The sequence below is a fragment of the Eriocheir sinensis genome, chromosome 13 (assembly GCF_024679095.1).
Source record: "Eriocheir sinensis breed Jianghai 21 chromosome 13, ASM2467909v1, whole genome shotgun sequence".
NCBI lineage: Eukaryota > Metazoa > Arthropoda > Malacostraca > Decapoda > Varunidae > Eriocheir > Eriocheir sinensis.
This window is the reverse complement of record NC_066521.1, coordinates 13,651,975-13,679,853: the sequence shown is the minus strand read 5'-3', so window position 1 is coordinate 13,679,853 and position 27,879 is coordinate 13,651,975. Positions and strand designations below refer to the sequence as shown.

Genomic DNA, 27,879 nt, shown 5'->3' with positions numbered 1-27,879 from the left:
GTTGCCACCGAAGAGCCGTGCCTGGTCTGCTCGTGCACCCCGCCACACCACACCTCACCACATGCCTCGCTGGTGTGCCACTTGAGGGTGTGTCCCGCGGTGCCTAACTTGGTGCCCCGCGGCTGCTACAAGCTACAGAAGGCGGGAAGATGTTGTCCTGAGGTGGTTTGCGGTGGGCTGACAACCTCACATCGCCTCTCTCTCTCTCCCCATGCCTCCTCCTTAACCCCTCCTCAGCCTCTACTTCTCTCATTTCCTAAACCTTTCCACTCTTTCCTTTCCTCAACTTCTCCTGCTCTCCTTTCTTCAACTTTGCCTCCATTCCTCTTCTTTCCTCAACCTCTACTCTCTCATTTCCTAAACTTTTACTCTTTTCCTTTCCTCAACTTCTCCTGCTCTCCTTTCTTCAACTTCTTGCCTCCATTCCTCTTCTTTCCTCAATCTCTACTTCTCTCATTTCCTAAACTTTACTCTTTCCTTTCCTCAACTTCTCTCAACTTCTCCTCTCTCCCCATGCCTCCTCCCTTAACCTCCCCTCAACCTTTACTTCTCTCATTCTCAAGCTTTACTCTTCCTTCCTCAACTTCTCCTGCTCTCTCCTTTCTTCAGCTTTTCCTCCATTCCTTTTCCTCAACACTCTACTTCTCTCTCATTTCCTAAACTTTAATTTTTCCTTTCCTCATCCTCTCCTGCTCTCCTTTTTCTCAACTTTGCTCTGACTCCTCTTCTTTCTCAACCTCACTTCTCATTTCCTAAACTTTTTACTCTTTTCCTTTCCCTCAACTGCTCTTTTCTTCAATCCTTTTGCCCATTCCTCTTCTTTCCCTCAACCTCTACTTCTCTCATTTCTAAACTTTTACTCTTTCCCTTTCCTCAACTTCTCCCTAAACTTTTTTACTCTTTTCCTTCCTCAACCTCTCAACTTCTCCTCTCTCCTTTCTTCCAGCTTTTCCTCCCATTCCTTTTCCTCAACCTCTCCTCTTCTTTCCTCAACCTCTAACTTCTCTCATTTCCTAAACCTTTTGCTCTTCTCCTTCCCTCAGCCTATCCTCCTCTTCTCTTTCTTCCAATCTTTTCCTCCATTCCTTTTCCTGAGCCTCTCCTCTTCTTTCCTCAACCTATCCTCCTCTCCTTTCCTTCTCCTCAACCTCTGTTACTCCTTTTCCTCTACCTCTCTTCATCTCCAATCCCTCCAACCTTTCCTCCTTTTTCTCCCTCAACCTCTCTTCTTTCCTCAACTGTTCTAATTTCCTTCCTCAACCTCTCCTCTCCTTTTCTTCCTCAACCTTTCTTCCTCTCCCAAGCCCTCAACTCTCTCCTCCTCTCAAACTCCTCAATCCTTCACTCTTTTCCTTCTGAACATCTTCCTCCACTCTCCCCTACTAAACCTCCCTTCTCTCCTTTCCTCAACCCCTTCCTCCTTTCTTTCTCTTCAACCTCTCCTCTCCCTACTTTATGTCACCTGTTCACTGTTTTAATCATCTTTTCTTTTCTCCAGCTCTGTTTCATCTTATCTGTCATCTGTTAAGTGTTCTAATCCATACCTTTCTTTTCTCCTGTTCTATTTTTAGCTTCTGTCTTGTCACCTGTTAACTGTTCTAATCACCCGTATTCTATTTATTCTCTTTTATTCAATCTATATTATTTTACTAACTCATCTCTTCCTCTCATTACTTTCGCTTCAGTCTGTTATCTATTCAATTTCTCTTTCACTTCCTGGCTACCTATCTCTTCAATCCTCTCTACCTGTCTATTACCGTCTTTCCATCCTCTCTGTCTACCTGTAAATCATATCCCACCTTTGTCTGTCTCTCTACCTGCATATCCTCTCTCATCTGTCTGTCCCTAGGTATACTTGTGTACCTGTAAATATTCCCCCACCTGTTTCTGTCTCCTACACCTACCTGTCAGTCTTCTCTCCTGTGTGTCTCTTACGTACCTGTCAATCTGCTTACCTGTCTATATTAACTAGCTGTGTGTCTCCCACTTAACTGTTAGTCAATATACCTATCAACTGTCTGTTTCTACCTACCTGTCAATCTGCTTACCTGTCTATATTAACCTAGCTGTGTGTCTCCCACCCACTGTTAGTCAATATACCTATCACCTGTCTGTTTTCTACCTACCTGTCAATCTGCTTACCTGTCTATAATAACTTAGCTGAGTGTCCTCCACCTTCCTGTCAGTCAATCTACCTTTCACTGTCTTTCCCTACCTACCTGTCAATGTACCTACGTGTGAATCTTCTCCCACCTGTGTCTCTCTTCCCTACCTGTCAATCTTCTTCCACCTGTGCCTGCGTCTTGCTCTTCTCTGGCCTCGACCTCACCTGCCTGCCTTTCTTCTCAGCATCCTCCCTCCCCCTCCTCTCTTACCTTCTCGACATGCTTCTCTCTCTCTCTCTCTCTCTCTCTCTCTCTCTCTCTCTCTCTCTCTCTCTCTCTCTCTCTCTCTCTCTCTCTCTCTCTCTCTCTCTCTCTCTCTCTCTCTCTCCCCTTGCCTTCTCTCTCTCTCTCCTTATACATTATGATGCTGTTCTCTTTTATAGCTGTTCTTATCCTATTGATGTAGTCCCTCCTCCTCCATCTTTCTTAGTCCTCCTCCTCCATCTTTTCCTCCCTCCTCCTCCTCCTCCTCCTCCTCTCTCCCTCTTCCTCCTCCTTCTTTTTACCCTTCTGCCGATAACATATTTACAGCTTCCTTTTCATATTGCTTCACGACCATGGCTTTTTCTCTTTTCAAGCCTCCTCCTCCTCCTCCTCCTCCTCCTCCTCCTCCTCCTCCTCCTCCTCCTCCCACAATGGCTGCCTCTTCAGTGATGCCTTTTAAAGAGTTTATTATCTCATCACATCATATTATCCTTCCAGTCTTCCTCAATTATCCTTCTGCTGTGTACTCCAAAAGCCCTCCTCACCACCTCCTCCTCCTCCTCCTCCTAATACTCATCTTTAGTTAGTCATTTTGTGTGTACTCAGTTGCATTTCCTCCTCCTCCTCCTCCTCCTCCTCCTCCTCCTCCTCAACCTTCCTCCTCAACCTCCACGTTTTCCTCCTCTTACTTAAGTAACCTTTGTGCCCAGACTTGAATACCATCCTCTCCCTCCTCCCCTTGTGTTTGTGTGTCATCCTCCTCCTCCTCCCCTCCTCCTCCTCCCTCCTCCCTCCTCCTCCTCCTCCTCCTCTCCTCCTCTCCTCCCTCTCCTCCTCCTCCTCCTCCCCTCTCCCTCTTCCTCCTCCTCTATGTATGCATCATATAAACCCTCCTCTTCTTCTCCTCTTCCTCCTCCTCCTCTTAACCTTCTTTTAATGCCTTCTGTTCCCCAGCCACTCTAAACCTCCTCTTCTTCCTCCTCTTCCTCCTCTCCTCCTCCTCCTCCTCCTCTTCTCCTCCTCTATGCCTTCTTTTATCTGTGCTCTCAACCCTCCTCACGTCTTCCTCCTCTTACTCCTTTAACCTTCTTCTTTATACTCGTTACTACTACCTCCTCCTCCTCTCCCCTCCTCCTCCTCCTCTCCTCCTCCTCCTCCTCTTCCTCCTCCCTCCCTATTAACCTTCTTTTATCCCATACTCTAAACCCTCCTGTCTTCCTCTCTTCCTCTCAACCTTCTTCTTATACTCGATTACTACTACCTCCTCCTCCTCACCTGTCCTCCTCCTCTCTTCCTCCTCTATTAACCTTCTTTATCTGTACTCTAAAACCCTCCTCGTCTTCCTCCTCTTCCTCTTTTAACCTTCTTCTTTATACTCGATTACTACCACCTCCTCCTCCTCCTCCTCCTCCTCCTCCTCCTCCTTCTCCCTAGGCATTCCTACAAGCACACTGATTCGCTCTCACCTAATATTCTCGCTCTTTTCTCTGAAGTCCTCCCTGCCGAAGCTTGTTTATGTTTTTCCTTCGTAACCTTCTCTGGACGCTGCATTTCCTTCTTTACGCTTGAGGCAACTTTTGGTGCTTGATAATAACAGAATGCAGTCTTTTATTTTAGTTTTTTGTGTGTATCTTGTTATTCCATTGTACTCCTCCTCCTCTTCTTTCTTCTTCGTTTTTTTCGTTCTCTTTTCTTTTACATTTTCCTTTTCTCTTCTTTCTGTTTCTTCTCCTTTTTCCTTTTCTCATATTCGTTTCCTTTTCCTCCTCCTCCTCCTCCTCTTCTATTTCCTTTTTCACTTCTTCTTTCTTCATTTTCATCCTCGTCCTCTTTTTTTTACTTTTCCTCTTCCTCTTCTTTTTTTGTTTTCCTCCTTCCTCTTCCTTTTCTTTCCCTCGTCCTCTTTTTTCCTTTTCCTCCTCTTCTTTTTGTTTTCCTCCTCCACCTCTTCCTTTTGCTTCTCCCTCGTCCTCTTTTTTCCTTTTCCTCTTCCTCTTCTTTTTGTTTTCCTCCTCCACCTTTTCCTTTTTGTTTCTCCTGTCCCTCTTTTTTTTTCTTTTCCTCTTCCTCTTCTTTTTTGTTCTGCGCCTTCCCCTCTTCCTTTCTCTGTTTCTCCTCGTCCTCTTTTTTTCCTTTTCCTCCTCCTCTTCTTTTTTTTATCCTCCTCCTCTTCTTCCTTTTTCTGTTTCTCCTCGGCCTCCTTTTTTTCATTTTCATCCTGCTACTCCTCCTTATTTTCTATTCCTCCTTCTCCTCTTCTTTATCTTTTCCTCTTCTTTCGGTTTTCCTTTTCCCTCTTTCTCCTTCTCCTCCTTAACCTCTTTTTTTCCTTTTCCTTCTTTTTTTGTTTTCCTTCTCCACCTCTTCCTTTCTCTGTTTCTTCTCGAGATCCTTTTTTTCCTGTTCCTCGTCCTCCTCCTTCCCCCTTTTTTTTCTTTTCCTCTTCTTTCGCTTTTCCCTTTCCTCCTCCTCCTCCTCCTCCTTCTCCTCCTTAACCGGCACAACAAACCTATCACGGTGCTCTACTTAACTATTTACTCTCACCTGTTGCGTGCTATATTCTTTTACTTACATTCTTCTACTTAAATTCTTGCTTAGATACTGTTACTTACATTCTTCTACTTAAATTCTTGCTTAGATTCTTTTACTTACATTCCTCTACTTAGAGTCTCGCTTAGATACTGTTACTTACATTCTTCTACTTAAATTCTTGCTTAGATACTGTTACTTACATTACTGTACTTAAAGTCTCGCTTAGATCTTTATTTTACATTCTTCTACTTTAATTATTTTGGTTATGTCATTCTCCTTATGTTCTTCAGCTGTTTTTTTTTTGTTTGTTTTTTTACATTTTGCGTTCACTGCCATAGTTTGATATGTCTTTATATTATTTATTTTGTTGTTCAATATACGTTTTTTATTTAATTGTATTCTAGTTATATAAATTTTCTCTGCTTCATTTCTTCATCTGTATTTGTTTTCCTTTCCTCTATTTTTTTTCATTTCGCCTTTCTATTTTTCCTTAACTTTTCTTCTTCAACATTTATCAACATCCCCTTTTTTTTTGCGTTTCCCATTTTCTCTTTCTCTCCGCGATCTCTTTTCACTTCACTTCCTCTCACCATAATGTCTCTTTTTTTTTTTTTCCTTCTTCGCTATATGTCTACGCCTTTTCTTTCTGATTTTCTGTTTTCACTTTTCCTTCTTGTTCCACTTCCCAGCGTTTTCTGTTACCTTCTCTCCCTCTAAACCATAACTTGTATTTTCTCCTCCTCCTTTTTTTCTTCTTCTTCTTCTTCTTCTTCAACATATAGCTACATGTTTTCTTTGTGATTTTACTTTTCTCGTTCTTTTCTTGTTGTATTTATCCGCGTTTTTTCACTTATCTCCATTTAATCATAATTTCTATTTTTTCCACATTTCCTCTTCTTCAAAATATATCGAGTCCTTTTCTTAGTGATTTCTTTTTTCTTTTCTTTTCCTTCTAGTACTACTTATCCGCGTTTTCTTTTCACTTGTCTCCCCTTTTATTTTTTCAACTATTCTTCTTCAAACTACATCTCCATCATTCTTTTTTCCTTGTTTTGTATATCCGCGTTTCTCCTTTTATCTTTAAGTACACATAACTTTTTTTCTACATTTCCTCTTCTCTAATATAACAACTTCCTCTTTTTCACGTTTTCAGCTTTCTCTCTCTCATCTACCTTCCCTCCGACCCTTATTTAACGACCCCTTTCACAGTAACGGTTAACAAATAAACTTTACCAAACGTGTAAGACTATAAAAAAATATGTAATATGCATGACAATGATAGTTAATGGAGTTTGTTGCATGTGGCTGACAAATGCTGAAGTAATCTTAACGGCCGTATTACTAAACATTCCGTCGCCCAAGTACACATATTTGACAAGGCTTTCGTAGGAGTTGTGGGCATTTCCAGGAGTAGTTTTATGACCCTGGTGGTAGTTTGACCCTTCTTCTGTGCCGTGAACCTGAAGAAACACTCATTATAACTCAATCGACCCCCTCTTTGACCTTTAGAAATAGCTGATGTGAGAGGCGAAAGTATCTTAAAATACCGACCTTAGTGTCTACAGAGGACGAGAACGTATGATGATGTAAAATATGAGTGGGTTTGTGTTGAGTGACTTGCATGTGCGTTGAGTATTAAGTTTGTTACATAAGAATAATAACTGTGAAGATGTTGTGTTACTTCTTTGATATGTTTGCTGCATAAATATAATAGTCACGGACCCAGAAAGAATGGGGTGTACAAACATGGATCCTTAATTTGCAGGAGTGCCATGGGTAGTTTGATGCATATTATTGTTGTTCTTTAGCTGCCTCTTTCACCGTAAAAAAAATATATGTACAAGAAAAGAACTATAAAGAATAACTCCCGCACAGAACAATACCTTTCTATAGATTATACTGTATGGAGAGACACTAATACACGCACCAGAACATAAAAAATAGAAAATGCAAGAATACAACAGCAAAAAGAGTACAACTGTATAACAACAAAATTACCAACGAAAACATATACAACTAAAATAAATAATAAAAAAAATAAAGAAAAATACTACACGTAAATCATCAATGGCAAGCTGGAAAAAAGCGTGACACAACAACGACAATATTACACACGAGAACAATACAAAAAAAAAAAACAGAAAAAAACCATATTGCACAAAAATAATAAAAGTCGAACTGAAAAAATAAAAAAAAATGAGCCAGCAACAGTAAGATCACCTGATATCACAATACAAAAAATCAAGAAAAAAAAGAAAAGAAAAAATATAAAACCCGAAGATAATCAAAGAGAAACTAAAATAAAAAAATAAAACACCCAACCCAGCTTTTCAAATAGTTAAAAAAAAAATGAAAGAAAGAAGACGGAACAGAGCTTAAATAAACAGGAAGAGAAACCTCAACGCGCGAAAACGAAGACCAGAAAACAAAACAAAAGGAAAAGAAAAGGAGAGAAAACAAACTTGGACGTAACCCAACACGACCCAAGAGGAATAAAGTGAAAAGAATAAACACAATTTCCCGGAACGAAAAGAGAAAAGAGAGCAAGCAGGATGGGCAGGGTGAAAGTCAGTGGGTGTGAGAGAGAGAGAGAGAGAGAGAGAGAGAGAGAGAGAGAGAGAGAGAGAGAGAGAGAGAGAGAGAGAGAGAGAGAGAGAGAGAGAGAGAGAGAGAGAGAGAGAGAGAGAGAGAGAGAGAGAGAGCGAGAGAGAGAGAGAGAGAGAGAGAGAGAGAGAGAGAGAGAGAGAGAGAGAGAGAGAGAGATTATAGAAAGATGGCAAGGGCGTGTCCAAGAACCATGGCAGGGAGGCAGGGTACAAGGGCATGGGTCAGGGACATTGGGGGGAGGAAGTAGGAGGAGGAAAAGAAGGCGAAGGAGGAAAGGAATGAGATATCGGGTTCAGTGAAACTCATACAAGAGACTGAACTTAAGTGTGCGTGTGTGTGTGTGTGTGTTTGTGTGTGTGTGTGTGTGTGTGTGTGTGTGTGTGTGTGTGTGTGTGGTGTGTGCGTGTGCGTTGGGAGCTGCAGGATTGGCTTTCTTTCGTTATTTTGTTTGTTTCCTTTTCCGAATTTGCATTTTTTTGGGGCCACGTGAAAGCGGTCATGAACTTTGCCACGCCATTAATAATATTGGGCACGAGCATAGATAGAGGAACTTTCACTACTACTACTACTACTACTACTATACTACTACTACTACTACTACTACTACTACATTTTTATTATTACTGGAAGTGCCACCACAATCACACACACACACACACACACACACACACACACACACACACACACACACACACACACACTCCCTAACAAAGCCCCGTCGCCTTGATCCGTAACCTCCGCCTAAAAAGATGACTCCCACACTAGGACATTTTTTTCTCATCCTCATTATATATTCATGATGCAAGCACAGGAGGACATAGCATTCTCTCTCTCTCTCTCTCTCTCTCTCTCTCTCTCTCTCTTCTCTCTCTCTCTCTCTCTCTCTCTCTCTCTCTCTCAGATTAAAGGAAAGGTTATTTGATCTCCATTTGGGTTTGTTTAGGGTTCATCTCCACACACACACACACACACACACACACACACACACACCCACACACACGAACACTCCTGAAGAAATACATACACGCTCTACTTCCCATTTTTTTTAACAATTAACAATAGGTAGACATCCCTCCATTATCCCCCCCCCTCCCATGACACCATTTTTCCCCATTTTCCAACTTACACACGCATGTACACAGAAACAAACACACACGCACGTAGAATCAAACACACAAACCTGACATACGCTTAAACAAAAATCACGGTTCAGCTCTCCAAGTCCTTCAGTAAAACAATTTGAAGTGTTTTAAGAGAAAGAGAGAAAAAGAAATTAGCTAACATTGCAACACTAAAAAAAAAAAAAAAAAAAAAACGGTGAGATAAAACTGAGTGCCTCGGGTTTTGTGTGTGTGTACGTGTGTGTGTGTGTGTGTGTGTGTGTGTGTGTGTGTGTGTGTGTGTGTGTGTGTGTGTATGCGGTCCAGTTTTGCGCCACCCCAAAAACTAATACGCAACCGAGGGAAAATTTGAGGTCATGTTTATTTCTTGTTGAATGATGGTGTTTGTGACATTCCTTTGCTCTCTCTCTCTCTCTCTCTCTCTCTCTCTCTCTCTCCAATTGTTTTTACTGATTATGACATTCTCTCCACAATTTATCCACCTTTTCCTTCCTCCTCGTCCTCCTCCTTCCTTCTTTCTCCTCCTCCTCCTCCTCCTCCTCCTCCTCCTTTCCTCCTTTCTTCTTTCTCTAGGCATTCCATTTACTAAACTGCAGAGCCATAAAGAAAAATAGAGACAAATAACAACTACATATCACACCACCGTCACCACCACCATGACGACCACCAACATCATCACCACACCCATCACCACTTCTCTTGGCAATATACTCCAGTTACATCACCATCACCACAGCCATCAACACCTTAGCACAATTGACCGCATTCCTTCTGTCACCACCTATCATCACCATCAACACCGTCATCACCACCAACACCGTCATCACCAGCACCACCACCATCACCACCAGCACCACCACCATCACCACCACTATCATAGGCCTTATTAAAAACACTACGACCCAGCACTATTTCGAGAGAGAGAGAGAGAGAGAGAGAGAGAGAGAGAGAGAGAGAGAGAGAGAGAGAGAGAGAGAGAGAGAGAGAGAGAGAGAGAGAGAGAGAGAGAGAGAGAGAGAGAGAGAGAGAGAGAGAGAGAGAGAGAGAGAAACATGACTTGCACTGACCTAATCATATGTATCAATCCGTCTATCCATCCATTCATCTTTTTTGTCCTTTCACGCTTCACAATTTTTCAAAAGTTCACACGTTTATTTTTTTTACTCCCTCTTGTTTTTGTTTTGTTTTTGTTTCTGTGTCAACCCTTTCACTTTTTTGCCATTTCCGTAAACACACACACACACACACACACACACACACACACACACACACACACATCCCCCCCCCTTTCACCTCCCTCCACACACACACCTTCCCGTCAACGTAAACACACACAGCATAGGTAAGGTTTCCACAGGTGAGGTTAATGAGAGATCCTGCAGGTGTCGTGAGGCCCAGGTGACCCGAACATCGTATTAAGGAGTGATTCATTTACCTGGGAAGAAAGGAAGGGGAAGGGAAGCGGAGGAAGACGGGTAGAAGGGAGGAGGAAAGGGAAGAGAAATGACAGAGGTGGGGAGAGCGAAAAAAAGAGAAAGAAGGAAAAAGAAGGAATGAAAACAGGTGAATGAAAAGGGTGTAGAGAAGGAAGGAAAGGAGGAAGAGGTAGGGAAAGATAGAAAGAGGAATTAGGGAGGTGGCGAAAATAAAGAAAAAGATACGGGAGATGAGAAAAAAAAATGGTGAAAAAATGTGAAGAAACGGGAAAAGAGAAGAAAGGAAAAGAGGAAAAGGGAGAGGGGGTGAAGATAGAAGAGAAGGAATGAGAAGATGCCAAAAATAAAAACAAAAATACGGGAGAAAATGGCAAAAAAGAAGAGAATAGTGAAAAGAATAGGTGAATAAATGAAATTGTAGGATAGAAGGCAGAAAAAAGAGGAAAAAGGGGGGAGGAATTCGAGAAGAGGGATTTGGGGGTGAAATAGGAAAAACAGAAATGGGAGAAGATGAGACTATAAAATGGGAGGTGAATGGATGATAGGAGGGATGGGGAGGGAGGGAAGAAGGGGATGGGGAGGAAAAGAAGAGGAAAGAGGCAAAAAGAAGAGAAGAGGAAAAATAGGTGAATAAATGAAGTTGGAGTAGCGACGACAGAAAAAGAGGAAGAAGGGGGGCGGAATTCGAGAAGAGGGATTTGGGTTTGAAAAAGAGAAGAAAAAAAAGAATAGGGAGATGAGACTTTAAAATGGGGAGGTGAATGGGATGTGATCGGAGGGATGGGGACGGAAAGGGAGGGGGAAAAGAAGAGGGGAAGAGGGGAAGGTCACATGTATTGTCTTCTGTTCCGGGGTGATGGGAGAGAAGGGAGGAAAAAAGAGGAATGATGAGACGGATAATGGAGGGAAGAACTGATGGGAGAGGTGAGGAAGAATGGGTGAGGGGAAGAATGGGAGGAAGGAAGGAAGAATTAGGAATGGGAAAGGAGTGGGAGAGGAGGAGGAGGAGGAGAAAAAGGGAATAATGCAAGGAGAACGTATGCAATAGTAAAAAGAAGTAGAAATCAGAAGAAGAAGGCGGAGGAGGAGGAGGAGGAGGAGGAGGAGAAAGTGAAATGAGAGATGGAAAATAAAGAAAAATAAAGAAGGAAAAGGTCAATAGGAATCAAGAAAGAAGGTGAGGAAGGGAGAGAAATGGAAATAAAGAGGGATAGGGAGGAGGAGGAGGAGGAGGAGGAGGAGGAGAAGAAAGTGAAATGTGAGATGGAAAGGAAAAAAAATAAGGAAGGAAAAGGTCAAGAGGAATCAAGAGGGTGAGAAAGGGAGAGAAAGGGAAATAAAGAGGAATAGAGGAGGAGTAAGGTAGAATACGAAGGAGGAGGAGAAAGAGGAGGAGGGGAAGAAAGTGAAATGTGAGATGGAAAGGAAAAAAAATAAGGAAGGAAAAGGTCAAGAGGAATCAAGAGGGTGAGAAAGGGAGAGAAAGGGAAATAAAGAGGAATAGAGGAGGAGTAAGGTAGAATGCGTGGGCAGGTGAGGTAGGCTTGAAGAGGAAGAGGAAGAGGAGGAGAAGGAAAGGGGGAGGGATTGAAGGAATGGAGAGGGCTCGCATGAGGAGAAGGGTGAGAGTTGAAGGAGGAAGGGGGAGAGGTGAAAAGGGGTGAGTGAGTTACTGAGCAGGACTTTGATAAGGGAGAGGAAGGGAGAGAAGGATGGAGGGAATTAGAGAGAAGTGGAGAGAAAGAGAAGAAAGAGAGAAAAACATAGGTGGGTGAAGAGAAGATGAAGAGAAGGAGGAAGGGGGAGGTAAATGAGGAGGAGAAAGGGAGAAAAAAAAGTAGGTGTAGGAAAAAGTAGGTATAATTAACAAGCGATGAAGAAGTAGAGAAAAAGGGAAAGAAAAAGAAAAGGGAGAAAAGAAGGAAGAAAGGGAGAGAAGTAAACGCGTGGGTGTAGGGAGAGACAAACGGTGAGATAGGCGAAGAGATAGACAAAGAGGGAGACAAGGAAATAGAGAAAGGGAAAGGGAGAAAAAAAGGGAGATAAGAAAAAACAGTCTGAATAAGGAAGAAAGAATGTACGATGTCTGTGTGTGTGTGTGTGTGTGTGTGTGTGTGTGTGTGTGTGTGTGTGTGTGTGTGTGTGTGTGTGTGTGTGTGTGTAGGTGTGTCTGTTCGTACACGAGACACACTTTTGGCGAGGGTGTGACGGAGAAGGTGACTGATCAAGTGTTGCTTATTTAGGAAAGGGCTAACGTGTGTGTGTGTGTGTGTGTGTGTGTGTGTGTGTGTGTGTGTGTGTGTGTGTGTGTGTGTGTGTGTGTGTGTGTGTGTGTGTGTGTGTGTGTGTGTGTGTGGAGGGGAGTGGGGGGTCAAACCTTGCTCCCATTCACACACACGTAGAATCTTTTAAAAGTGGAGAAAATAGACTCATACTTATAACATTTTTGGAATACTTGCATTTTTATTTTAACAAGAAAACACGACAGACGGAAAGAAAAAAAGAAAAAAAGAAAAAAGTTGTGCGAATCCAACTTCCGTATTTTTTTTTTTCATCATTTAACTCCAGTAACGTCAACATTAAGATTACTCATGGCGTCACCAAGTTCATAACAGTACCATTTTCCTTTTATTCATCATCATCCCTATCATCATCATCATCGTCAGCCTGTATCATTCCAAATAAGGGTATTGATTCATCTCCCAAACCTTTCCACTCGTTCCTGTCTCGTCCTTCTAGTTTCCAGTTTTGATGTAAGGTAAGCGTTGTTTCATATATTTCTTAGTAATTTCGTCACGGCATCTAGCGAACGGCCTTCTCTTTTTTCTGTATCAGTTATTTCTGTTGTGCGTCTTTCACCGTTTTTATTTCCATACGTCATCGGCCTTTTCTTTTTTTCTGTATCCTATATTTCTGTTGTGCGTCTTTCACCGTTTTTATTTCCATACGTCATCGGCCTTCTCTTTTTTTCTGTATCCTATATTTCTGTTGTGCGTCTTTCACCGTTTTTATCTCCATACGTCATCGGCCTTTTTTTTTTTTCTGTATCCTTTATTTCTGTTGTGCGTCTTTCACCATTTTTTTTATCTCCATACGTCATCGGCCTTTTCTTTTTTTTCTGTATCCTTTATTTCTGTTGTGCGTCTTTCACCGTTTTTATCTCCATACGTCATCGGCCTTCTCTTTTTTTCTGTATCCTTTATTTCTGTTGTGCGTCGTTCACCGTTTTTATCTCCATACGTCATCGGCCTTCTCTTTTTTTTCTGTATCCTTTATTTCTGTTGTGTCTTTCACCGTTTTTATCTCCATACGTCATCGGCCTTCTCTTTTTTTTCTGTATCATTTATTTCTGTTGTGTCTTTCACCGTTTTTATCTCCATACGTCATCGGCCTTCTCTTTTTTTTCTGTATCATTTATTTCTGTTGTGTCTTTCACCGTTTTTTTTATCTCCATACGTCATCGGCCTTCTCTTTTTTTTCTGTATCATTTATTTCTGTTGTGCGTCTTTCACCGTTTTTTTTATCTCCATACGTCATTGGCCTTCTCTTTTTTTTCTGTATCCTTTATTTCTGTTGTGCGTCTTTCACCGTTTTTATCTCCATACGTCATCGGCCTTCTCTTTTTTTCTGTATCCTTTATATCTGTTGTGCGTCTTTCATCATTTTTATCTCCATACGTCATCGGCCTTCTCTTTTTTTCTGTATCCTTTATATCTGTTGTGCGTCTTTCATCATTTTTATCTCCATACGTCATCGGCCTTCTCTTTTTTTCTGTATCCTTTATATCTGTTGTGCGTCTTTCACCGTTTTTATTTCCATACGTCATCGGCCTTCTCTTTTTTTCTGTATCCTATATTTATGTTGTGTGTCTTTCACCGTTTTTATTTCCATACGTCATCGGCCTTATCTTTTTTCTGTATCAGTTATTTCTGTTGTGCGTCTTTCACCATTTTATCTCCATACGTCATCGGCCTTATCTTTTTTTCTGTATCATTTGTTTCTGTTGTGCGTTTTTCACCGTTTTTATCTCCATACGTCATCGGCCTTCTCTTTTTTTTCTGTATCGGTTATTTCTGTTGTGCGTCTTTCACCATTTTATCTCCATACGTCATCGGCCTTCTCTTTTTTTTCTGTATCGGTTATTTCTGTTGTGCGTCTTTCACCATTTTATCTCCATACGTCATCGGCCTTCTCTTTTTTTTCTGTATCGGTTATTTCTGTTGTGCGTCTTTCACCATTTTATCTCCATACGTCATCGGCCTTCTCTTTTTTTTCTGTATCGGTTATTTCTGTTGTGCGTTTTTCACCGTTTTTATCTCCATACGTCATCGGTCTTCTCTTTTTTCTGTATCAGTTATTTCTGTTGTGTCTTTCACCGTTTTTATCTCCATACGTCATCGGTCTTCTCTTTTTTTCTGTATCCTTTATTTCTGTTGTGTCTTTCATCATTTTTATCTCCATACGTCATGACGGGAAGAAGAACGCACTCACCTCACACACACGAGCAAAAAATATCATATGAATTACCTACTTTACTTTTTTTTTGGTTATGAGAATAGAAAGACCTTGACACGAGCTTTCTGGTCCATACAAAATATGTTTCAAGAAATTTCACGGAGGATGAATTTTGAGCGTGATTCGTTTTTTTTTTTTTTGGGGCCACCTCCAGTGAGGATTATGGCAACGATGATGATGATGATGATGATGATGAAGTAATAATAATAATAATAATAATAATAATAATAATAATAATAATAATAATAATAATAATAATAATAATAATAATAATAATAATAATAATAATAATAATAATAATAATAGTAATACGAACTTCCTTTCCAATATGAAGCGCTTCCTTTTCATTTCCCTCCTCCTTCTCCTCCTCCTCCTCCTACTCCTTCTCCTCCTCCCCCTCTTCCTCCTCCTCCCCTTCCTCCTCCTCCTCCTTCGTCACGTACCCCGCACCCACTCGACCTTCCCCTTTCAACCCTTAATTCTCCTCCCCTCACCCTCTTCCGCCCCTCCTCGTCCCCTCCTCATCCATTCACTCTCAGCCTTCGCGAAATAAAAAAAATGGATGAATAATACAATGGATGATGTATTTCCATTTGTATTCATTTATATTTCTTTTTTTGTTATCCGTATTTCCTGATTTCCTCTTCTCTCTTCTTTCTGTTTTTTTTTTTCGCTTGATTTCCTTTATAGAAATTTTCCTCCACTCCTTCTAACCCGTGTTTCCTGTTTTCTTTTTTTCCTCTGACGCCTTTTCTTTATTTTTCCTCCTTCTCTCTCAAGCATAACGGAGAGAAAACTACATTCTCCATCTCTCTCTCTCTCTCTCTCTCTCTCTCTCTCTCTCTCTCTCTCTCCACCTTCACGTTTCTCTAACTGTTCCACTTCCAGTCTCTTTCTCCCCTGTTAGGCACATATCGTTATCTACACGCATGCATGCACACACACACACACACACACACACACACACACACACACACACACACACACACACACACACACACACACACTGTTTTATTACTTTTATTTCATATTGCTACACTTTTATTTATATTTACTCTCTCTCTCTCTCTCTCTCTCTCTCTCTCTCTCTCTCTCTCTCTCTCTCTCTCAAGCAGGTGGGCATAACGGTACACCTTGACCTGCAGGGTACGAGCAGATACGACTCAGGGGCATACCAGTACCCTGCCACCTCTCTCTCTCTCTTGAATAAATCGCTATATAAACGAGTATAGACGAGGTATGAGAATATTGGAGAACGGAAGAAGAAACTCATCTCAAATTACATACATATGGCCATAAAGAAGAGTAAAAACTTGCTCAGATGAAAAGAAATTATAATACATACCGGATACAAGGTTTTAGAGGCCAGAGATTGCGAATGAACAAAAGAGGGGAATGCATATAATGACGCAAAAGAGGAAGACTGGGATGAATGTGTGAAAAAGGAAGGAAGACAGGAAGGAAGGAAGAAGGAAGGAGGAAGAAGAAAAGAAGGAGGAAAGTAGAATAATGGAAGTAGAAGAAAGAGAGAAAGGAAGGAAGCGAGAATGGGAAGAAAGAAAGAAAGAAAGACTGCATGGAAGAAATGTACCAAACAAAATTTTAATGAAGCAAAACGGAGGATGTGTAATTAGCAGGTAAAAAGAATCTTCACACAGGAATGCGTTTAAGATGCCTGGGCGGAAATGGAGGTTATGAAGACGTAGTTTGCGGTATGATAATGAGAGCGTAAAAGGGTTGAAAGGTCAGGAAACGAGGTGAGGAGGCGAAGGCAATACAAGGAAGTGTGACGAAGGGAGAAATAAAAAAGAAAATGGGAAGGGAGGAGGAGTAAGGAAAGGAAGGAAAGGGAAAATGAGATGAAAGGGGGAATGGAAGAATTAAATAGAAAAGGAAGGAAATGAGGTGAAAGAGGAAGAGAAGTGGATGAGAGAAGAAAAATGAAAAAAGACGAAAGGAAAATAGGAAAGGAAGGGAAAGAAAGAAGAGTCGAATAGTGGAATGGAAGAATGTGAGAAGAAAAGGGAAGGAAAGGAGGTGAAAGAGATAGAGAAGGGGATGAGAGAAAGGAAATGAAAACAACGAAAGGAAAAGAAGGAAAGGAAGGGAAGATAAGAAGAGATGAATGGTGGAATGGAAGAATGTGAATAGAAGAGAAGGAAATATAACGAAGGAGGAGGAAGAGGAGAGATGAAAGAAAGAAAAGGAAGAGAAATAAAAAGAAGGAAAGGAAAGGAATTACAGTCAAATGGTGGAATGGAAGAATGAGATAAGAAAAGGGAAGGAAAGGAGGCGAAAGAGGAAGAGAAGGGAATGAGAGAAAATATACGGAAAAGACGAAACGAAAAAAAGGAAAGGAAAGGAAGATAAGAAGAACTGAATAGTGGAATGGAAGAATGAGATAGCAAAGAAAAAGAAAATACGGTGAAAGAGAAATGGGAAAAGAGAGAGAGAGAGAGAGAGAGAGAGAGAGAGAGAGAGAGAGAGAGAGAGAGAGAGAGAGAGAGAGAGAGAGAGAGAGAGAGAGAGAGAGAGAGAGAGAGAGAGAGAGAGAGAGAGGAAACGAGTAGGAGAGATGACTAAGGAAGAGGAATGGGAGGGAAAAGGGAGAGAAAATGAAGGGAATGAAGGGAGGAAACTGACGCAAAGGAGGAAAGGGAAAGGGAAATGGCGTAAGAAGTAAAAATAGTTGAGAATAGAAAAAAAGAAGCAGGAGGAGCGGGAAAAGGAGCAAAGGTGAGGGAAAGAAAGGTGAAAGGTAAAGGGAGGAAAGGAGGAGGAAAGGTGACGAAGGGAGAGAAAAAAGAACAAAAAGTAAGACGGGGAGGAAAGGAAAGGAAAAGAAAGGGTGGAGGAATGTACATGAGGAGGGAATGAGGAGGAGGAGGAGGAGGAGGAGGAGGAGGAAGAGGAAGAGGAAGAGGAAGAGGAGAAGGAGGAGGATGTGAAGCATGCAAAATAGCCTTCCACTGACCCACTCTGAAGGAAAGATTTTATCACGTGGAAGAGGAGGAGGAAGAAGAAGAAGAAGAAGAAGAAGAAGAAGAAGAAGAAGAAGAAAAAGAAGAAGAAGAAGAAGAAGAAGAAGAAGAAGAAGAAGAAGAAGAAGAAGAAGAAGAAGAAGAAGAAAAAGGAGAAAAGAAGAAGGAGAAGAAGAAAAGAAATAGAAGAACAAGAACCAAAAGAAGAACAAAAACAAGAACTATAAAAAACAAGAAGAAGAACAAGCAAAAAAGGAGGAAGGATGTGGATTAAAATCATGAAGGAGACTAAGAAGGAAAGAAGAAGACCAGGATTAGGGTAACAGGTAGCGAAGATCCAACAGGTAAATCCAAAACAGGTGTATAGGAGGAGGAGGAGGAGGAGGAGAAGGAGGAGGATTGGAGGAAGAGGAGGAGGAAGAGGAGGAGGAAGAGGAGGAGGATTAGAGGGCTTAGGTAACACAGGTGAGGCGTCAATTTGATCTTACCTGTTCAGTGTTACCTGAGAGAGAGAGAGAGAGAGAGAGAGAGAGAGAGAGAGAGAGAGAGAGAGAGAGAGAGAGAGAGAGAGAGAGAGAGAGAGAGAGAGAGAGAGAGAGAGAGAGAGAGAGAGAGAGAGAGAGAGAGAGAGAGAGAGAGTAATGACAAAAAAATAAACAGGAATAAATAAACCAAAAAAAAAAAAAAAAAAAAAAAACGCAGGGAAAACAAAAGAAAAGGGAATAAGGAAAACAGGAAAAACAGAGGCAGGAAAAAAAAGACAACAAAGAAACAGGAGTAAACAAACAAAAACAAGAGAAAACAAACAAAACATAAACGTAGAAACAGGGAGAAAAAAAAAAGAAAAAAACATCAATACAGCGAAACGTAATCAAGTATAATCAACCCTTCGTCTATAACTCTCTCTTAATAACTGAAGTAACTGAACACGCCACTAATTAGACTAATTATGGCTAAACATTTCGTCGCCCAAGTTCACATATTTGACAAGACTTTCGTAGGAGTTTGGGGCATTTCCAGGATTAGCTTTATGGCCCTGGTGGTAGTTTGATCCTTTTCCTGTACCGTGAACCTAAAGAAGCACACATTAGAATCTGATTGACCCCCCCCTCTTTGACCTTTAGAAATAGCTGATGTGGGAAGCGAAAATATCTTATAATACCGACCTAAGAGACTCGGCTACGGACAGACACGGACGAAAAAAAAAAATGAAAAAAAAGTCTTCCTTCTCCCCCTCTCCCCCCCTCTCCCCTTCCCCCCCTCACCTGTCCCTTCCTCAGGTGTATCCCTCAACGCCCCTCCTCGGCCATTAGGCAATCAAGGGACTCATCTTCTACCTGGCGGCGCAGGTAACACGACACTCACCTGAGGACCTGGCGCCATAACCCCTCCCCTCCCCCCACTCTCTCACTCCCTGTCTGTGTGTGTCTGTCTGTGTGTCTGTCTTTATCTTTTCTTTTTCTTTTTTTTTCTTTCTTTAATCCTCTCCTCTTTCTCCTTTTCACTATTCTATTGCCTCTTTCTCCATTCTCTTTATCTTCTCTTTTTCTTTCTTTCTTTCTTTCTTTCTTTCTTTCTTTCTTTCCTCAATCCTCTCCTCTTTCTCTTCTTTGCTATTCTATTGCCTCTTCCTCCATCATCCTCCCACCTCTCTCTTCTTCCTCTCATCCCTCTTTCATCCCTTCCATTTCTTTCCCTCTCTCTCTCTCCCTGTCTCTGTCTGTGTCTGTCTGTCTGTCTCTGCCTTTTCTTTTTATTTCCTTCTTTCTTTCTTCAATTCTCTCCTCTTTCTCCTATTCTCTATTTTTTTGCCTCTTTATCAATCATCCTTCCACCTCTCTCTTCTTGCTCGCATCCCTCTTTCATCCCTTCCATTTCTCTCTCTCTCTCTCTCTCTCTCTCTCTCTCTCTCTCTCTCTCTCTCTCTCTCTCTCTCTCTCTCTCTCTCTCTCTCTCTCTCTCTCTCTCTCTCTCTCTCTCTCTCTCTTCCTCTCTCTTCCTCTCTCACTCTCTCTCCTCCTCCTTCTCCTCCTACTTCTCCTCCTCGTTCTTGCCCTTTATATTCAAGTCGGTCCCTCTTCCCCTTCCTCCTCCTCCTCCTCCTTCTCTTTCTACTCCACCTTCTCTACATGTATAGATTTTGACTTCATTTTAATGTCAAATAATGGCTCACAAAAAGGGAAAACAAGGAGGAGGAGGAGGAGGAGGAGGAGGAGGAGAAGGAGGAGGAGGAGGAGGGAAGTCATATAAGGAAGAAGGGACAGGAGAGAAAGGTTGAGAGGTCTTGAGGGGGTGTTGGGTTGGGTTGAAGGGAGGGAGAGAGGGGAGGAGAGAGGGAAGGAGGGAGGGAGAGGAGGGAGGGACGGAATATGCATGGGATGGACGTTTAAGGAAGAGGAAGGTAACGAACGAAAGGAGAGGCGAAGTAAAAAGAAGAGAAGGGAAGGAGAGAAAAATCGATTGAAGAAGGGAAGGAAGGAAAAGAAAAAGGAAAGAAGGAATATAAGGAAAGGAAAGGAAAGGAAAAGAGAAAAAACGAAGGAAGGAGAAATGAAGGAATGAAGAAATAAATAAGGCAAAGAAAAGATTATAGGAAAAGAAAGAGAGAGGAAAGTCAAAGAAAGAATAGGGGAAATAACCAAACAGAAAGATAGATTGATAGATAGATAGATAGATAGATAGATAGAGAGAGAGAGAGAGAGAGAGAGAGAGAGAGAGAGAGAGAGAGAGAGAGAGAGAGAGAGAGAGAGAGAGAGAGAGAGAGAGAGAGAGAGAGAGAAAGGGAAAGGGAAAGAGAAAGGAAAAGAGAGAGAGAGAGAGAGAGAGAGAGAGAGAGAGAGAGAGAGAGAGAGAGAGAGAGAGAGAGAGAGAGAGAGAGAGAGAGAGAGAGAGAGAGAGAGAGAGAGAGAGAGAGAGAGAGAGAGAGAGAGAGAGAGAGAGAGGGGCGTGGAAAATTAGAAAAATGAGAGTAAAACATAATTGAGGAGGAGGAGGAGGAGGAGGAGGAGGAGGAGGAGGAGGAGAAGGAGGGAGATGGAGAGGGAGCAGAAGGAGGGGGGGAGGAGGAGGAAGAAGCCACAGAGGTTGGGTAAGGAAAGAAGGAGGGAGGGAAGGAGGGAAAGGAGGGAGGTAGTGGTGACGGTTAACTCTCCCTTTCTTCCCCCCTTTCCTCCTCCCTCCTTTCCTCCACTCAAGGTCATGATCACCTTAACCTTTCCTCCGAGAAGTCAAGGTTTTCTCTCCACTCGGCAACAGTTGAAAGAAAGAGAGAAAGAAAGAGAGAAAGAGGGAGAGAAAGAGGGAGAGAAAATATTAAGTAAACAAGATAATTACTAATACAGAAGACAGATAAAAAGTGTCATGTGTTATCTCTCTCTCTCTCTCTCTCTCTCTCTCTCTCTCTCAGGTGTGGAATCCCTACCTGTCCCTTTTCACTTTCTCATTCTAGTCGCGTGACAGAGAAAAATGTGGATGATTATGAAACACAGGCTCTCTCTCTCTCTCTCTCTCTCTCTCTCACTCTCTCTCTCACTGTATATTTTTATCCTTAACCCTGACACGTGTGGAGAGAGAGAGAGAGAGAGAGAGAGAGAGAGAGAGAGAGAGAGAGAGAGAGAGAGAGAGAGAGAGAGAGAGAGAGAGAGAGAGAGAGAGAGAGAGAGAGAACATATTGGGTTAGCTCACTACTTACAAATGCATTGAAATTTCCATTTCGTATAAGTGCAGTAAACACACACACACACACACACACGCACACACACGCACACACACACACACACACGCACTCCCCCCAAACAAACAAACACAACACAAACACAACAAAAACATAAAAGCTAATGATGGACAAAATTCTTCTCTGCATAATAAATAACAAGTCTTAACACGCCTTTACCTTGATCAAATTGAAAATACAGGTGTGGTGGGAGGGAGGGAGGAAAAAAGATAGGCAGGTGCGAGAGGGAGGGAGGGATGGGCAAGCAAGAGGGAGGGAGGGAGGGAGGGGAGGAAGGGAGAAAGATAGGCAGGTGCGAGAGGGAGGGAGGGATGGGCAAGTGAGAGGGAGGAAAGGGGGGAGGGAGTGAGGGACACCTATCTTCTCTTCCTTTTTTCTTCTCTTTTTTTTTACCGTAGGAGAAGTGGAAGGGACAAGGCAGATGACGCATTAGAAGTGTGAGGATGGGGAGAGAGGGGAGGCTGAGGAGGGGGAAGGGGAGGAGAGGAGGGGGAATGAGAGGAGATGAGGGGGAAGGGGAGGAGAGGAGGGGGAATGAGAGGAGATGAGGGGGAAGGGGAGGAGGGGAGGGGGGCCTGACCATCCATTTGCATTGAAAAAATATATCTAACAAATGTAAATGTCGTTTCATAGTCACAGTTTGAAAAGTAACTTGTAATAATTTCTATCCTGGCGATCTGTGAATAACATCATCGCCCTTCTAAAACAAAGTTGTTGTATATGAAATAATTAATTAACAAGCACGCAACGAAACAGAAAAACAGATAAAAAAAAAATTACCAGATGAATAAATAAGTGAATAAAATATAATAAATCAGTCACATAGAAGAACATAAATAAGTAAGTGAATTCCAATAAATATAAACAAATATAAGTAATATGCAATCACTCTAAATATGTATAAGAATAAATAAACATAAACATACTTAAAGAAACATGTAAATAAAGTAAATAAGTAACAGAAAAATAAACATAAACATATAAGAGAATTCCATGTGAAAAGTGAACCTACAATCATTACTATCCTTGTTATCCGTGAATACCAACCTGATCTTTGAGTCGCGTGTGTCGTGCCTCACGTAACAAGGCTGGCGTCGAGTGGTACGTGATGGAGCAGAGCGGGGTCGAGCAACGGACGGGAGGGTGTCTGTACGGATCTATTACTCTGTCACCCCCTCCTCCTTTTAAGCTCTTTTCTATACTGGCCTCGTAATGTGTAGAAGTTTTATCTTTTTTTCCTTAATGTATATGGAGTGTGCACCTATGATTTATATATATTTTTCATGTTTTTTTTTATTTCCTTTTTCTTCTGGCTTCGTAATGTCAAGTTTTATTTTCGAACGCCCACACAGGATTCAAACTTTTTAACCTCTTTTTGAACTGGCCTTCGTATTGTGTAGTACAGTACTTTTTTTTTCATATAGTTTCGAGCGTCTTCATAGGGTTCATATTTCTTTCATCAAAATATTTTACGCTTTTCATCTCTATTTCCATGGGCATTCCTTTGACTTTTTATAGACATGGCCGGCCCTGATACACGTGGGTCAATATAAAGTAGTGATAGTGGCAACGAACGGCAAAGTTTGGTTACCAGGCGCCGAAAACAAGCAGCGGGACGAATCAAGCATAACTGGCGCCACTATGAAAAATTGCCTGCGCCACGACGGGTTGGGCCCACCATCTGGCCCCTGAAGAAAGCCTACCGGCGCTATAGGCGGGGATGTAAAAAAAAAAAAAAAACAACAAAAATGTAGACGAGACCTTGGATACAAATTCTTATTATCGCGTATTGTGTATTTGACTTCCAAGGCCAAGCAGACCCTAGGGACACACACACACACACACACACACACACACACACACACACACACACGCACACACACACACACACACTCACACACGAGCCTCCCAGATACCTTCCCTGATAACTCTTACGTACGGTTGTCAGGACAGACCATCGCGGCCACAAAAAAAAAACGAGAGGCCTTCAGGACTGACCCAATCATTTACGACCCCCTCTCGCCCCTACAATTAGCCCGTCAGGTGGTTTAGTGCTCGTGTTGACCAGCCAGCAGGTCAGGGGTTAAACGAGTGACTAATTTTGTGGACAATAAAACTAAGTGGGTTAAGAGGGTGAAAAAGGATAAAAAAAAAAAGCAAAAAGCTGTATTAAGCGAAGGGAGATTGACCGTGGAAAAATGCATGTAAGGTCATCTTAGTTATCTTTTTATCTTTTGAAATGATTTTTTCGCTGATTTAATGAAGTAAACAAGTTTTTTTCTTTCTTTAATTAACTATCTATTTATTTATCTTAGGTTTTTTTAATCTTTTGGAGTATTTTTTTTGTTGATTTAATGAAGAAAACAACACTATCTATCAATCTATCTATGTCTATCTATCTACCAATTCATTAATTTATCTATCTAAATATTTCACCCGAGCCTTATATTTTGTCGTATAAAAACGGAAAAAAAGATAAATATATATTCTTAATGAATAAATATATACTTTTAGCGTGCATATTTTGATAATTAAATACAAGGAGGAAAAAGACAAAATAATGTGCTTACTGCTTTAACACAACAATTTTCCTCGTCTTCCTTCCTAACCTTCAAAACAGTATCCTTCACCTTACATAAAAACATTCTCAACACACACACAAAAAAAGAAAAACACTCAGTCAAAAATCCTGTTCTTAACCCTGGCATCACCACCTACTCTTCCAATCCTATTTTTCTTATTTTTCACAACTAAGGACACAGCTCAAAACAGTATCCTTCACCTTACATAAAAATATTCTGAACACACACACAAAAAAAGGAAAACACTCAATCAAAAATCCTGTTCTCAACCCTGGCATCACCATCTACTCTTCCACTCCTATTTTTCTTATTTTTCGCAACTAAGGACACAGCTCAAGGGCAAAAATTAAATACCTCCACCTTACACGCACATAAAAAAGAAAAACTCCTCAATCAAAATTCCTGTTCCCTACCACAATGTCACCGCTTACTCCTCCACACCAATTTTATTTTCTATTTTTTTACAGCTAAGGAGGTAGCTCAAGGGCAAAAAAGAAACACCTTAACCTTACATGAGAATTCTTAACATTGAAAAAAAGGAAAACCTCTCAATTAAAAATCCTGTTCTCTGCCCTAACGTCGCCACCCACTCTTCCACTCTTATCTTGTTTATGTTTTTTTCACGATAAAAAAAAAAGATCTCAAGGGTAAAAGAATATACAGAAAAAAATATCCTCCTTCTCTTCTTCTCTCCCTCCCTATTCACACCTTCCTTTCCTTTTGCAGACGTCCAGTTAGAAAGCACCGAATTTTGGATATAGAGGACCTCCTTCTCTACTCCCTCTTCCTAACTACCCATGTCTTTCTCTCCCTTCCAGACGACAAACTATACAAAAATACCCTCTTCTACTTTTTCCTTCCCATCCTACCTAACCACATCGTACGAGAAGTAAGTGAACAACAAACTGAATAAAGATGTCTTCCTCTTCTACCTTCCTAACTAACCACGCCTTTCTTCCTCTCCCGTTGTAGACGATGAATTAGAGAAATGTCCTCCTCTTTTCTCTACCTTATCATGTACTTTTCTCTCTTACAAACGATGAATTAGATAAAAAAAAATACTATATGTTGTTACTCTGGGGCTCTCACGGATTGGGTAGTGAGGTTGTACTGTATGTATAATTATGACCTCATCTTTTACCTCCTGTCCTTCCTAACTAACGATGTCTCTCTCTCCCTTTCAGACGGTGAGTTAGGGAGCAACAAACTCTATAGGGAGGAGGCTAAGACAGGGCTGGCGGCGGCGGATCTCAGGCGCCAGCAGGTGGAGATCCAAGCGGCCATGGAGGAGGCGGTGAAGGCGGTGGAAGGGACGAGGCGCCGCTGGGGGGACGTGGAAGGGGGGACGTCTAGTACTACCTCCTCCTCCACTACGACTGTCTCCACCACCTCCACCTCCGACTCCACTTTTATCTATCCGCCCGCTGCTAAAGGTGAGTTTAGTTCGAGTTTGGTTTTCCTTTTCACTTCCTTTTTTTTTTATCATATCCTTTCTTCTTATTCTCCTTGTCCTTGTCTTTTTTTCTCCTCTTCTTTCTCCTCCTTTAACTTCTTTTCTTCCTTCTCCTTCTTTTCTTCACTCTCCTCCTCCTCCTTCTCCTCCTCTCCTTTCCTTTCCTTTCCTTTCATTTCATTTCGATTATTATCATTTCCTTTCCTTTTCTCTCTTCTCCTTCCCTCCCCTCTCCTCTCCTCCTCTTCCACTTTCTTTACTTTCTCCACCTTTTCTTGTCTCCACCACTTCCACCTCAAACTAAACTAAATAAATAAGTAAACAGATCAATAAATAAATAAAATACTAAATAACCACCATCTATTTGCCGCCCAACCTCTCTATATAAACCTCATAACAACATCCACAACCTCATAACCTAACCCAACGAACCAAAATAAGAACCATTTTCAATACAATTAACCTCACTAACACATCTCACAACCTAACCTAACCTGAGCGAACCCCAGATAAGAACCACTTCCCATTCACCTAACCTCACCATGCAAACCTCATCCTCTCCACAACCTCACAACCCAATCTGTGAGAGCCCCAGAGTAACAACCTATAGTATCCATATGAAACTGGCCGGTGGGGTGTAGGCCAATGCGGGTCAGCCCCGCCCCACATCCCTGCCACACACTCTCAAGACTTCTCGCTTCCTCTCATATGTCAGCTATTTACTACCTTTAAATGAATTTAATTAAATAACTGGATAAACTAATAAGGTCATATAGTGTTGAGATTGTTTAGTTTTTGGGATAATAACAAATATTTTGTGTAAATACCACAACAAGTGTCGTGGTATTTATACAAAATCTTTGTTATGATACAAAATCTTTGTTATTATCATAAAAACTAAACAATCTTAACACTATATGACCTTATTAGATTATCCAATTATTTAATTAAATTCATTTAAAGGTAGTAAATAGCTGACATATGAGAAGAAGCGAAAAGTCTTGAGAGTGTGTGATCTTGATCTTGATGTCACAGGTGGCTTAAGATTTCTCCCGAGCCAGGCCTTTATATCGGCAGCTCCTGTGAAAGAAATCAAAACATACAGAAAGTCGGTGTTCAACTACTTGGGGCAAGATATCATTGCCTGCATCTTTCATGCCACATGCTCTCCAAGAACTCCTTCACTGCCTCAATCACTCGTCCATTCGTGCCTCCACTCAGCCCCAGCAGCAGCACCATCCACTCCCTTCCAGTCCTCTCATTCACTTCACGTCCCATCTCACTCAGAAACACCTGCATCATCTATCATCTTCGTTCTCTCTCTTTCATACTTCTTACATTCCAGCACTACATGCTGTACAGTCTCGTCCACACCCCTGTCACACATCTGGCACACTTTGCTGCGTGACTCAGACCATCTATAGATCCTTGCATTCACATCCAGACACTGCGCTCTAGCACGAAAAGGATCACCTCTCAGGCTTCCCTCATACCACACAAAGATGTGGGGCGGGGCTGACCCGCATAGGCCTACACCCCACCGGCCAGTTTCAAATGGAAATACTATAACAACAACCAAATCATACCAGAACCAACGCAACCCCCAAAATTTTCTCCTTCCTAACTTAACCGAACCTATTTTATAACTAGGAACACATACTACTAATATTTAAACATTACCATTCCTAAAATCCTTATCTTACACCTTGACGCCTAAATTAACCACACATTTCATCCCCCCACCACTCAATAACAAGCTTAACCAGTAACATACTATCACCATCTCTGGCACCCTTAAAATGACCCTACGCCATTGCACCCTTCACTTCATTCCGTCATTTAAACAACAAACATTCCTACACCATTTTATTTTCTCCCTGACCCTTTAAACACTCCCCCCTCCCCCCCCCCACCCCCCCCACCCCGCCCCATCCTTTAATAACAAGCCTCTGTGTGTTATGGCCAGGGTGTCTGCAGGACGGGGCGATGTTTGCTGAAGGGTCGGCCATGATGTCCCCTGACGAGTGTTCCTACTGCTTCTGCATCCACGGCAGTAGGCAGTGCGTGGCCCCCAAGTGCCTCCTGCCCGTGGAAGGATGCCGCCCCCGCTACCGAACCTTCTCCTGTTGCCCCTCCTTCTATGACTGTCGTGAGTAAGGGGAGGGAGCAAGGACAAGGAAGAAGAGATAAGGAAAGGAGACCGAGGAAAACTGAAGGAGAGATAAGAAAAGGGGATGTAGGAAAAGGGGAAAAGATATAAAAAGTGAGAGAAAAGTGGGGCCTGACTTAGAAGGAGGGGAGAAGGAAGGATAGAAGATAGGACTGAATGGAAGAGAGAAAGGAAAGAAAGGAAGTAAGGAAGAAGAAAAATGAGAAAAAGAAATGGGAGAGAGGTAAGTGGGATGTGATCGTGAGTAGGGGAGAAGGGAGGTTAGAAAGAAAGGAAGACAGGAATGAAAGGAAAGAAGAAAGGAACCTAAGCAATGAAGAAAAGATGAATGAGAAATTACTATATAAAGTCGTCCTCTGCTGCGCCTTCTTCTGTAACTA

The 27,879-nt window shown here is 41.8% G+C and overlaps 1 protein-coding gene across 1 annotated transcript; it reads left to right on the top strand.

Annotated features, from left to right (window-relative positions):
* On the top strand, nucleotides 1–27,879 carry LOC126998027 (von Willebrand factor C and EGF domain-containing protein-like). The gene is made up of 3 exons (XM_050859309.1): nucleotides 1–172; nucleotides 25,061–25,309; nucleotides 27,296–27,879. Exons 2-3 carry the CDS (start codon nucleotides 25,159–25,161, stop codon nucleotides 27,484–27,486), a joined length of 342 nt encoding a protein of 113 aa, XP_050715266.1. The 5' UTR covers nucleotides 1–172; nucleotides 25,061–25,158; the 3' UTR covers nucleotides 27,487–27,879.